This window comes from Eubalaena glacialis, chromosome 10 (assembly GCF_028564815.1).
Source record: "Eubalaena glacialis isolate mEubGla1 chromosome 10, mEubGla1.1.hap2.+ XY, whole genome shotgun sequence".
NCBI lineage: Eukaryota > Metazoa > Chordata > Mammalia > Artiodactyla > Balaenidae > Eubalaena > Eubalaena glacialis.
In genome coordinates, this window is record NC_083725.1 from 41,751,441 (window position 1) to 41,765,113 (window position 13,673).

General features: G+C 38.1%; 1 protein-coding gene across 1 annotated transcript; it reads left to right on the forward strand.

Annotated features, from left to right (window-relative positions):
* The first annotated feature begins 1,133 nt into the window (after window positions 1-1,133).
* Window positions 1,134-12,593, forward strand: MMP27 (matrix metallopeptidase 27). Its single transcript, XM_061202638.1, has 10 exons — window positions 1,134-1,232; window positions 2,052-2,290; window positions 3,392-3,540; window positions 3,634-3,762; window positions 7,901-8,062; window positions 8,238-8,355; window positions 9,616-9,749; window positions 10,576-10,735; window positions 11,296-11,397; window positions 12,350-12,593. Exons 1-10 carry the CDS (start codon window positions 1,134-1,136, stop codon window positions 12,591-12,593), a joined length of 1,536 nt encoding a protein of 511 aa, XP_061058621.1.
* Window positions 12,594-13,673: the final 1,080 nt, after the last annotated feature.

Below are 13,673 nucleotides of genomic sequence, written 5' to 3' on the forward strand. Positions count from 1 at the left end.
GGAACAATAACTTCAAAATTCTAAGGGAGATTTATTTCAGTCTGATATTCCATAACCAGAAACACTCTCAGTCAAGTGTGAGGATGGAATAAATGGCATTCTAGATATGAAAAGATTAGAAACATGCATTTTCCTTGCACACTTTCTTAGACCCTCCATCCCCATTTCCCATGGCTGTCTACACATATATTTGCTCCAGTCAGGACAGATTTCCTACAGCTCATTTCCACCATGGTACCTGTTTCCTGTGGCCTCCCTCCACTCATATGCCTTCTCCTTTCTTCTGTGAAAACCAAATCTCCTACACATTCTTCAAGAGCCAGTGCAAGCTCCTCTTGCTTGAAGCCTTTAGGCCACACACATCTGCAGTGATCTCTCTATCTTTTGACCCTTCTCAGTCTCTAGAATCTTCACATGCATTTTGCTACTTTTCTCATTTTATCTGGCATTAGTCTCTGTATATGTCTGAATTCTCCAACAAGATTGGAACAGTATCTTAGTGTGACAGGCAAATAGAAAGTGCTTGGTAAACATCTGATGTTTACCCAGTTAATTAGGATAATCTGATTCCTGAATCAATTGTCTTTTCATGACACCATACTTTTTTTTTTTTTTTGAGAAACAGACATGGCTTGTTTATTAGAAGGCAGAAAGGATCTGTATCAAGAGCAAGACAACAGGTGAAATCGTATTCCTCAGAAGAAGGAAAAAATTACAATTTTGCAAACATAACAGGTGATTTCAAAAAAGATAAAAATTTTTTACAAAGAAAATTATCTCTTTATACAAATATTTTGGGTTTTCATTCAAAGGAAAATTATTTCATAAACTCTCAAGAATTTATGGATAGGAAAATCTTCAACTTTGCAAGGACAAAAGTAAATTGGAGGCTGACTTTATATTATTTTGAATTCAATAATGAACAATGACTGTGTTTACCAAACAACTGTAGATCATGATTGCAAAATCAAGTCAACCTAAGGAAAAAAAAAGCATATCATGACACACCCCATGGCAAATGTCCTTTTCTGTTTTTAATCAAAGGATGATACAAGCCAATTCATGCCACGTCTCACTATTATTTTCTAAATTCTATGCAAACAGGACGAGGCTTCAACTGCAGAGAGAGAGGAATGAAGAGCGTTCTTCTATTTTTGGTCTTTGTAACATTTTCTTCTGCGTTTCCCACAGACCGAAAGATGGAAAATGAAGAAAACATGCAACTGGCTCAGGTACTGTCTCAATAAATGTTATTAATGACTATCAATAAAAATTTTACTTTCTTGATTGTATTGGGACTTAAAAAGACAGCTAGTTCCTACCAAAGAGTCCTGAACTTTCTTGTGAGGAGCTGCTTTTCCTTTCCTTGGCTCTAAGGACATCAAGGAAATTTGAGGGGTAGAGAGTGGGGGTGGGCTGGAGGACAGGCAGGATTTGCTACAACTTTAAGCAATAGTTACAAGTGAAGAGATAGTGAGAGTAGAAAGGGTCAGCCCTGCAAGAATGGAGGTCTCCATAAAAGCATTTGAAGACCAACCAGGAGAACTCAACTACATTTTGGAGTCACTTATCCCTATATGTATGAAAAACATTGTTTTGGAGATTCCCTCTAAAAATCAGTCCAGTTTGCCATATTTGGTGAAATTATTTACATTTGCAAAATGGATAATCACATCTCCTCTAGAATTTGTTTCAAGGAAACACCAAAATGAAAGTAACAGCAAAAATATGTAAGACACAAGATAATTTAACACACAGAAGAAGCTTGCTTCTCTTCTGTGGAAGTTTGGATTCTCATGGGCTGTATGGGTTTAGCCAGTTCTGGTCACACATAGCTCAATGAGTTCTTGAAAACTGAAAACACAGGGTGACTCTTTGCTTTCCTCTTTGTTTTCTTCCTCTCTTCTTTCTTCTCTCACTCCTTCCTTTCCCTTGTTACTTATTTCCTTTTTCCCTCCTACTGCCAAAAAGGATTTCAGAAAATTTTGTTTCCTCCTGAGATGGAGATCTGCTCTCCTGTAGTCTGTACCTTTTTTTGTCTTTTTGGTCAGGCATATCTCAACCAGTTCTACTCTCTTGAAATAGAAGGGAGTCATCTTGTTCAAAGCAAGAACAGAAGTCTCATAGACAGCAAAATTCGTGAAATGCAAGCATTTTTCGGATTGACAGTGACTGGAAAACTGGACTCAAATACTCTTGAGATCATGAAGACACCCAGGTGTGGGGTGCCTGATGTGGGTCAGTATGGCTACACTCTCCCTGGGTGGAAGAAATACAATCTCACATACAGGTAATGCTTCTGCCCCTAATCTAAAGGAACATGAAAATAATCTCCAAGGAACAAAAATAATAATAGTTTATTTTACAGAGCACTTCCTGTGTGCAAGGCACTTGATAGATTTTATTTATTCCGTCCTCTCAAGAAATTTGTGACATAGGCATCACTGCTATTACCACCTTAAACACAGAGAAACAAAAGCTTATTTACCATAGGCCATTTTACACAGCTCTTCTCAGCAGGCTGGCTCTGGCAGATATGCTCTAATCTCTAGCCTCTGCCACCTCTATAAAAGCTCAGGACCAGGATCACTGCCTTCTGATTGCAGATGCTTAAAGGTACAAATGAAGTGTGCTCAAGGGAAAATGGGAAGACCCTGGAGCACAGCCAGTTCATGTCAGAGATGTGTGTGAGTCAGATTGTCAAATCTAAGGTGGACCCCAGACATCTCAAGGAAAGGGAGCTGGCTTATTGGCAGAAAGAAGATGAAGTGCACCTGTGACCTGAGATAGAGTCAGTGACTTTGACCACTGCTTTAGATCCTTCCTGGCTGGCCCTAAAGAGTCTTTCTGATAGTTCTTCCTTCATCTTGCTGAGCCTTAGGGATTGAGATAAAAATAGGTTTATCAAGATAGGGAATATATACAAAAGGAAGATCTTTTCCTGAGTAAAAAACTCTTTGTGGCTCTCAAGTGAGACTCTTAATATATGACACATGCATAAGACTGATTTCTACAAGCCGTTTGAGAAAATAAATCTCAGTTATTTTTAGAAGATATTTATAATACAGTCATATACACAGCAAACACATACATGAGATTAATGATCTCCCACTTAAGGTGTGATCTTAGGGAAGTCATTTAACCTCTTTGAGCCTCATTTGTTAAAGTGTGATAATACTACCTGATGAATAGGGCAAATGAAAGACTGAATTATATAGCATACATAAAAGTACCTTATTTAAATAGTAAAGTAGTGTACAAATGTAGCAATAGCACCGTACCAAAAGTTACTGCCACATATAATTGATGACATAGAAATTATTTTCTTTCCATAGTATGTGTTTACATGCATGTATAACCACCGATTGATATATTTTTGTTAATTTCTAAGAATCGTAAACTACACTCCAGATATGGCACGAGCTGATGTGGATGAGGCTATCCAAAAAGGTTTAGAAGTGTGGAGCACAGTTACTCCACTAATATTCACCAAGATTTCCAAAGGGATTGCAGACATCATGATTGCCTTTAGGACCCGAGGTAAGGTTTTCAGCAGAGAAAACAATATGGCTATTTTCATCCCAGCAGCTTTGAAGAGGCTGATCTTTTTTCCCCCCATGAATTGTATCTCAGTCCATGGTTGGTGTCCTCGTTATTTTGATGGCCCCTTGGGAGTCCTTGGCCATGCCTTTCCTCCTGGTCTGGGTTTGGGTGGAGACACTCACTTTGATGAGGAAGAAAACTGGACCAAGGATGGAGCAGGTGAGCCCGATTTTCTTTATGAACAAAATTTTGTTATTCATACAAATTCCTAAAAGGAATAGCTTTGCAACTAGTTGCTTTTTACTTCCCAATTTCCCTATGATTTTTCATATTCCAGATGACATTGATGAAAGTGTCCAATGTCTATTCAAACAATTGTGCTTGTCCAGTTCAAAGCTTTATCCACACAACATCTTCATAAAGTTGTTAATCCTGTTATGATCAGAACATTCTTCCCTTACTCAGATGTTCATTCATATACCCACAATGCTTGAAGGGCCACTATGTGCCTGGAACTGTGCAAGGTGTTGTACAGACCACAAAGTTGTACTAGAAAAGTTTCAGCTCTTCAGAGGTTCATGATCTTGTGTGATGTATAAGGCCTAGACCCACTCACCACCATACAAGGCAGCCTGTGCTGCCTGTTATACCCATGGCAGAAGTCATCTCTGGCTTGAGGATTGAAAGAAGACCCTGGGGAGGTGGTGATTCTGAGTTAGTGATTGAAGGATGCTGTGTGGGTTCATGGCCCATAGGAAGTCTGTTTATATGCATGAACCTCTTCTAACTCTTGCCTGTCTGCCAAGGTATTAGACCCTGGTCTTTATATTTGACTTATTTCTTCAGACTAAGTGCGTTGATTTTATTTCTCTTAATGGGCTTCCCTGGCACTAAAATAAGAGATATTTTATTACTTTTCAAACAAAAAACAAAATTTACTATAGTAAAAATATGTGCCTCAAATGAAGGAGCAGGTTGAGTAGACTCTAGGGTTCTCCCACTCTTTTTTTTCTATCATTGACTACAGTCATCTTGGGTCTGGCATCTGGTTTCCCAGGTCCCAGGAAAGTGGAGGCTGTGTGTCTCTGGTAGATGGTACGCGAGGCCACAATTCAGTCCTGACCACGTAACTCCAGACAGTCTGTGGGTCAGTTTTACAGTTTCTGCAAAACTGAAAGCCAGTGACTCAAAATGATGCGTGGCCACTCCTTGCTAAGTCTGATCATGTGATGTAATTGTTCTTCCAAGAGCTAGGAAACAAAGAGGGTAAAGAACTCAGTGCTGGCTGAACTTCAGGCACCAGGGGAAGTCTGGGATTGGTTGCTGCCACTGTCACGTGAGTTACATCAAAGACAATAAAATGAAAGAGGTAGGGTGACACCATGACCCAAACAACAGAGTAGTTGAATGGACCATGTCTGTATCTCCTGCTGAGACATGTCCCAATATTTCTCTGGATTTGGCCTAAAGGCAGTGTGGATATGTCCAATCAGGCAGTTATAGGAAATATGTTAGTGCTCACCAAAGTCAGAATGACTCCACTTTGTCAACCAGGCTTTACTTTCATATCTAGAGGTAGATATGAAAGTTTCACTGTCATTTCATCCCTATTAATTCCAATACTTAGTAGTAAAATTACTATTACGCATACTGCAACAGGCCCCTTGCCAAAGGGGATGTGTGGGGTCGATTACGAAAAAGTCCAAAGTGATCTGGGCTCCAAGTTGGCAAAACTTGCTTGAGCAAAGCAGAGGATAAATATAGCCCTCCACCAAGTTCTGGGTGGATAGCCAGGCAACAATACTAAAATGGGTTATCTTCTAACTACTTTACTACATTCCCTCAGCTTTGAAATTTTTGGCCCTGGGGGATGCCCAATCATATAACTCTTACCTCACTGACATAGAAGGGAAAATGCCTTCCTGTTCTCTAATAAAAACTTAAAATCTCAAGCATACGTGACTTCCAATCAGATTTTTTAAATAGAAAATTTGACAGTAATGTATAATATATGATTACCTTCTTTACGTATATGTAAGCTGTCTCTATGGAAAGGGCACAAAAGTCTTAGTATAACTTCCTTAAAAGCAATAGACAACCGTCATCTGCTAATCCCACTGTTTCCTAAGGGGAGGACGGTCACTGCGTGGTGATGTCAGAGGAATTTGAGCACATAGAGGGGCTTTCCTGAGAATCTCCCAAAGTGAGGTCAGTGTCAAGCCTGTATGTGAATGTAAATGTTCTACGCACACATGTGCACTAAGCAACTGAAACAGACCTCAGAGACTGCTACAGATGCAGTGTTGGGATGGAGAAGAGCAGTGATCTGTGGCTTGGCAGACCTTACTTGCAGGAAGATGACACACGTTATCTGTAATAAAGGTGAAAACACCTTGCAAAGCACCTGCCTTTAGCAAACATTTGGAAAGTGTTTGACACTGATGATTATGTTGGTGATTATTAGTGTTAATGATAATGATGATGATTAGATAGAGTGATTTCTAGGAGAAGGAAAAAATATTCACAAAGGTACTGATGTATTATGTACCAATTTATCTATTTAGTCACATCTCCAAGAAGGCAGCAATGTTGTCTTTTTTTTCTACAGTGTCATACAGCCTATAATATTGTCAGCACATGAGAGATACTCTACAAATATTTGCTAAATGAAGTCACACAATAATACTTTACTCAACATCTACTCTGACCCATGCTCTGTGATAGAAATGGAATATACAATAGTGTACAAGACACAGACCCTGCCCTCCAGGGGTTTACAGTCTAGAGGACACACTCTTATCAAATGGCAATTAAAATTAGTATGATCAACAGTGGGATAAAGGTAACTATGGCAATGTAATAGGAGCACATAAGATAAACTCCAACCCATATACAGAGGTCAGGGAGGAAGTGATGCCAAACCTGAGACCTGAAGGCTCTGCAGGAACTCTGAAGGCAAAGTGGAGTAAACAGCTCTAGACAGAATAACCCAATCAACCCAAGTATTAGAATTGTGGTGGAACAGAAGGCTAAAATGGTGAATACGATTCAGATTAGAATCCTATATGGAAGGTCTTGAAAGCCACGATAAATGTTTGGACTTCATTTAGATGATCTGAGTTTGAATTATTTTTTTGAAGAGTCACTTGTCCCATCCCTGTCCAAAAGCATATGCAATGATATTGCCAGCCAGACAAGGGGCAGCAGCAAAAGCCAGAGCAGAAAAGCATGAAAGTCCATGAAATAATTTTTTGCCATTACATGTTTGTTTTGTGCAAACATCACTGGACAAAACTCCATCACAAAAGGCTCAGCCTTTTCCTTAGTGTCCACAGGCTTAGTTGCAAGTCCAAAGACAGTCTTTTATATACTTAGAAACTTACAGACTGTGGGAGAGACAGAGAAATAAAAAGACAACTCCAACCATACATGGTACGACTTCTGGTGTGGTAAAGTACAGAGTACTATGGTCTTGTATAGGAGGCACAGCTAACCATTCTATCATCCACATAAAAACCTGGATATCCAGCAACCATCACTAAGCAGTTTCTCAGTCACCAGGAATAAAAGATGATTAAGACATGTTCCCTGTACTGAAAGGGTACACAGCTTGGTGAAAGAAATAGACAATGCAGTACTTATCTGCAAAGACAGAATTAAGCACTGAGTCTACAGAAGCCGAGAGAGGTGCAATTAAGTCAGCCTGGATAGGAGCTGGGGGATAAGAGAAGCCTCATGAGGGAGATGGCTCTAGGGGTATTCCTGAGGAATACATAGGATAGCGGAGAGAAAGGGGGGTGAGAAAGTAATACGCTGGGCAGAAGGGATGGAGATATGGAGACAAAGAGATTAGAAAGAACATGACATAGATGAGAAATGCAAATGATTCAATATGGCTAGCTCACGGAATGTGAAAATAAAATATGAAGCTGGGAAAAAAAGCAGGGACTAGTTCATGGAAGGCCATGTTTAGGTATTTGGACTTGATCCTACAGCCAATGGAGAACCTCTGAATAATATAGGTAGGAGAAACATGATCACATTCAGCAGCCTAAAAACAACCAAAGACTGGCGGCTTCTCTCTCTCTCTCTCTCTCTTTTTTTTTAATACTATCCATTTCTGAGACACCTGTTTCCTGCCATCTGTTAACTCTGGGTTATATTTCTCCATGATGTGACTAATACCAATTATCAGTCTTGAAATATTTCCCAGATAAATGATGGTGAATATGTTATAAGAATTATCTGCTGTTTGGCAAGCCTTTTCTTCATTCCCCTCAGTTACTTCCTAATCTCAGATGCAATCATTCTCCTTCTGAATGACTAATGTACTCATGTTTTCCCTGTTTTTGTTAAGGATTCAACTTATTTCTTGTGGCTGCTCATGAATTTGGTCATTCACTGGGGCTCTCTCACACCAATGATCAAACAGCTTTGATGTTCCCAAATTATGTCTCCCTGGATCCTAGCAAATACCCACTTTCTCAGGACGATATCAATGGAATACAATCTATCTATGGTGAGCAACAAATCTGAACATATGTGAACTGAATTGAAAGACTTCCAGGAAGGAAGTTGAGAAAATCACTTCTTGAAATATTATCATGAAGAAAATATTCTCTTGGGTAAGATCCTTCTGTAGGTATTTCCACATGCCTTCTTAATTCACTAAGGTATTTCTTTTCTCATCAAAGGAAGTCCACCTAAGGCACCTGCTAAGCCAAAGAGACCCACTGTACCCCATGCCTGTGACCCCGATTTGACTTTTGATGCTATCACCACTTTCCGCAGAGAAGTAATGTTCTTTAAAGGCAGATAAAACCATTCCCTTAAACACCTCAACTTCCTATGAAGATTTTTCTTTTTAAGAGATTTGGGGATAAGAGAGCTATGGGGGTAGTGAGAATGTGTGCCTTTACTTTTCGTTTTATAACTGCCCATACTTTTTGATTGTTTTATTCTGTGCACATATCTCTTACTTGTTTGATAAATTAATTTTTAAATGTTTTTAAGCAAATTTTTAAATTGCCATTGAAGCAGAGTCTACTTTCAGTGACTTCTTAGCTAAAATAATACACCACTCCTGATCGTGTGTTGCAGCTGGCTTATACCATTTCAGGATCCAATTGTTAAATTTTCAAGAATTTTGTAAACTAGTTCACATCACTTTCGTAGCTTGAAACTGGCCATGGTTGGAGTATTTACACCCTGGAAATCATCAAATGATAAAAATTAGGTTTTTTTCCTACCTGGAGAGCCAATTGTTAAATACGCATCAACAGACCATTCCTTGAAGCTGAATCAACAAAGTGTTAGCTGTGGTAGGAAATCTCTTCTCTCACTATGTATAATTTACTGCACTTAACTTGCAGCATGGTGTGTCAGTTATGTATACCATGACCATATTTTCAGAACAAAGTATCAAGACATACCCCATCTGACAAGGATATAGGGGCAAAAGGAAAGAATATCTGAAAACAGACTCCTGCCACCCCCAACTATGTAGCACTGTAATGACATGCTGTCACTACCATGCTCTTAATAGCCGAGGCTGAGAGACCAATTGTCAGGGATGGGTAGCCAGCATGGGAAGGAAAATGGACTATAAGGACTTTTCAAGTCCTCCTTATAGGCTCAGAACTTTACAGCCAGAAGGGAAATCTGAGGAAATATTTAGCCATGCCAATAATAACATTTCTTTATTCTAGCAAACATCAGCACCAAAAAATTCTTCTTAGATTGCTTGGTATTGTCTTAGAATGTTGGGAATTGCTGCTTTGGCAAAAATGAGGTGATTGAGCACACTGATAACTATTTATGAGATTTCCATGAGTATTTTGCTACTCTAAGTTCCCAAAAGAGTGGGCACAAAGTCATGTCCTGACCTTGGTAGTCCAAAAGGTAGAACTGAACTCATAACCACCTAAATTTACTGAGGAAATTTGTATTAATGCTATAAATTGTTTGAGGAAAATATCAACCAATTAGATAAGGGACAAGTGTCAGTTTGCAGCGTTTTCATTGAAATAGATATATATACACTGTGTATAAAATATGGTTTTCTGTCTAACACAGGCATCTATGGAGGATGTACTATGATATCACTGATGTTGAATTTGAATTAATCTCTTCATTCTGGCCACCTCTGCCAGCTGATATTCAAGCTGCATATGAGAACCCCAAAGACAAGATTCTGGTTTTTAAAGGTAATTTTGCCCATCATTATTCCTCTTCTCCCTCTGGATGCCTGAACTGCTCAGTGGGTATTTTAGTGCAAGGAATATAATCTTCATGCATGAGCCAAATAGACAGGGCTTCTGCCCTGACCTTAGGTTCCTATCATAAAGAATAACTATCCAAGGATTCTCGGTGGTTGTGAAGATAAACACCATCCCAACAGCACAAGAGAAAAGAAAACTGTATAACAAAAACTAAAAAGTCTTTTTTTCTGCCAAATAAAGGTAACCCATCTCTCTTCTATGTTCCCTTTTTACTAGGGTTGCTAGATGTGGCAAATAAAAATACAAGATGCTTTGAATTTCGGACAAACAACAAAATAATTTTTTAGTATAAGTATGTCCTTTGCAATATTTTGGATATACTTATACCAAAAATAAGTCATTGTTTATTTGAAATTCAGATTCAATTGGTATCTAATATTCAAATTAGCAACACTACTTTTTATATGGGTTTCACCAGATTACTTGCCTTTGAGAACACTTGGGTGCTGAAATTTAGTAGAACATGTCCAAATATACTTGACTATTTTATCAGAGTTGGAAAGAATTAATACAATGAATTCAATTGACATGGGTATACACACTACTAACTATAGGTATATATTATTTGTATAATGTTAATGATATAAGCAGCTAAAGAAACCGGTAAGAATAAATGGAGACATAAGATTACTAAATCTCTAAGCATTGAACCTGAAAGGAACTAAGCATCTAATTATTTTCAAACTTCTTAAGACAGCTATTTCTCCCTTTAGGAAATAAATCAGAAGATAATCACTTTCTCTCTTCCTAGATGAAAACTTCTGGATGATCAGAGGATATGCTGTCTTGCCAGATTATCCCAAATCCATCCATATACTTGGCTTTCCAAGACGTGTGAAGAAAATTGATGCAGCTGTCTGTGATCGAAACACAAGAAAAACCTACTTCTTTGTGGGTATTTGGTGCTGGAGGCAAGTCTACAGACAATTGACCCTTTGTTTTACTCTGGAGAAAAATATCCAGATAACTTCACTTTAACATGGGAAAAAATAAAACTAACCTACAGTCTTCCTAAAGTGTTATCTTGAAGGTAAACTCAGGTGGATGGCATTCGCCAAACAAAAGAATGTTTCAATCAGTTCAAAGATCTTTCTCCAAGTTAAAAAAATAAAGATAAAATCATAAAGCTGGTGATGCCAACCAAACCGCCAATGACACACATATCCAGTCAAAATCTTTGAAACTCCAGGATGATCTCTTATTTTGATTTAACAGTTCCACAGAATAGCATCAATCCGGCAAATTATGTGGCTTTTTCCCCTCATAATTCCTTGCTTTCAAGACATTATAAGTGATTTAACCAAACATAATCTTTGCCATTTTTATTGTATTATTGATCCAACTTGTTTTCTTCCAGTAGGACTACTTGTTTTTTCTACATCCTTGCTTGACTCCAAGGAGGCAGTAAAAAATTAAGCCCTCCCCCTCCAAACAAAGATCCCCTGAAAACCTTTCAAACCCATGTCTCCAGGTATGACGAAGTTACCCAAACCATGGACAAAGGGTATCCACACAGGGTGGTAAAATACTTTCCAGGAATTGGTCTCCAAGTGGATGCTGCTTTCCAACATAAAGATAAGCATCAGTGCCTGACTATAAGGATACTTGGAAAACTTTGCAGACTGTGAAATAAGACAGCATGAAAACTTAAATGTTTCAATTTTAACGTCATTTTATTACTCTAGAGTACATGTAAATAATAATAAACTTTAATCTGAGAGCCTTATCAAAAACTGAATAGTAAGTTCTGAATTATATTCTCTGTCATACTATTTCAAAACTGCAAAAAGTACCAAAATTAACTATCACTGATCCAAGATACCTGATAAAGACACCCCCAAAGAGGTTTAAGTGTGAAAAATGACTAAGCACATGAAGTGAACAGTGATTCTCAATCTTAATGTACATAGTTTAATATACACAGCTTAGGGTTATGAAACTACAAGTTCCTTAGAGTTTCTGAGGCAGTAGGATCGTGGGTAAGATCCAGGAATCTATAGTTTTAAAAGAACCTCAAGCAATTTAATGCATCAGTTCAGCTACTATATCTTCAAAGACAACAAACCAGACCATGCAGTAAGCAGGAGTCTAAACATGTTTTTGAGTAACACCATCTGTTATTCTAGTGAAATCTAACACAGAACCTCAAAAACTAAAACAGATTAACCAGAGCAATACTAGGAAAATGAAGATGTAGGGACCAAGGCCATACTCACAGGTGCCTCTTTCTCCTCCTCGCTGAGACATTTTTTTGAAACCTAGTTTGAGAACCTCTGGCATAAACCACAGTCTGACTAGAAAGATAGTAAGCCCTTGAAACTCATGTTTCATGCCTTGGCTTTTTTGTCAGGGAAATAAAAATAATATTTCTCATGTGACTGAGCAGAGTAAAATGTATCTATATAGTTACACATTTCTTTTCTCTCCATATAATGTTCAGTTATTTTATTCTATATTCATAAAATTAAAAAGTGTGGAATCATTGTATAGTGGTGCAAGATAACTAATCATGATTCTCTCTCTCTAGGATTCTTCTATTTCTTCCGAAGATCAAAGCAATTTGAATATGACCCTAAGGCAAAGAACGTTACCCGAATAATGAAAACCAACACTTGGTTTCAATGCAGAGAACCATTAAATTTATCATCTGATTTTACTATCAGCGAGGAAAAAGTACATTCAGGGGGAGTGGAGACGTTTTATCATAAGAATTTAAACTTGCTTATTTTCAGTATTGTTCATGTGCTGAAAAACTACAGTTATCAATAAATTCATAGACCTAAAATAAACCTCAAGGGGTCTTTTAATCTGAACTCTGCTTCAAAGGAGAATAGAACTATTCTTTAACATCAAGTTGCCAGTCCTAATTCTAAATATCTATCTAGTTAAGAGTCAAACAGCTTTTTGAGCTTCCTGATTCTTTTTACAGGAAGTTATGTATAAACAAAACTCTCACTGGACTTTAAACATATTTTATGCTTTGTAGACTTGAAGAAGTAAGGCGTGTCTTATAATAACAAAATACTGAAGACATTTATTAAACCAATCTTTAACATTCTATTTTGTCTGGACCTTCAGAGTTGGAGAAGTTTGATAAACTGCATCCCTCATCCCTACCCATGTTCTGAACCCACTGAGAAATAACATACAGTTGGGAGAGTAAAATACCACCTTTATTACTGAAAAGCTTATATTGGAGAATGTATCTGTGGACAAGCAAGCTTCCTAATATCAAATTCTAGAGTGAGCCATACTTACAATCATGGGAAGAACTGGAAAGCACTATGCCTCCCCAAGGAAAAGTGAGCTGCCTACAGACTATGTGGAGCCCAAAGAGAAAGAAACAAGGATGGAGCTACATGTGCCTAGTTTCTGCTCCCAAATTCACCATTCAAATAAGTTATTCTACCTCCCAAAGAGAGGAGTGAGAGACTAGAGAGATGCAGGAAGTGTTACACTAAAGATGATCCCCCAACAATTAAGAAACTAGCAGGAGTTGGAAAGTAGTGTTCCTTCCAACCCTCCCAACCCCACCCCAAGCATAGACCAATACATTGAACCATTCCTTAGAAAGTTTAAAAGCAAGTTGTGTGCACACTGATCTCATATATAAGAAATGTAGAGATTTCTGTGTTTCCTGTGTATATGGGTCACCTGGGCTTAAACCTATTGGTAGAAATTTCCTGTCCTCTTTATATGTATCTGTTGTATGTTTAGAAACCCAACCATGTATCTGTTGGTTAAGTTTTACCTTTACACCCTCAAAGCTAAATGCTTAGCAAAGCTCTACATAAATTTTCTGACCCAAAAGATGGGAGGTTGTCAGTTGAACTTGATTCTGATTAGGTG

Bases quoted from the DNA above. Each gene is read 5' to 3' on its own strand.
- MMP27 (XM_061202638.1), top strand. From the start codon at position 1,134: ATGAAGAGCGTTCTTCTATTTTTGGTCTTTGTAACATTTTCTTCTGCG. The intron at 3,541-3,633 runs GTAAGGTTTTCA...ATTGTATCTCAG, and splicing joins GATTGCCTTTAGGACCCGAG to TCCATGGTTGGTGTCCTCGT. The intron at 8,356-9,615 runs CAGATAAAACCA...TTCTGTCTAACA, and splicing joins GAAGTAATGTTCTTTAAAGG to CAGGCATCTATGGAGGATGT.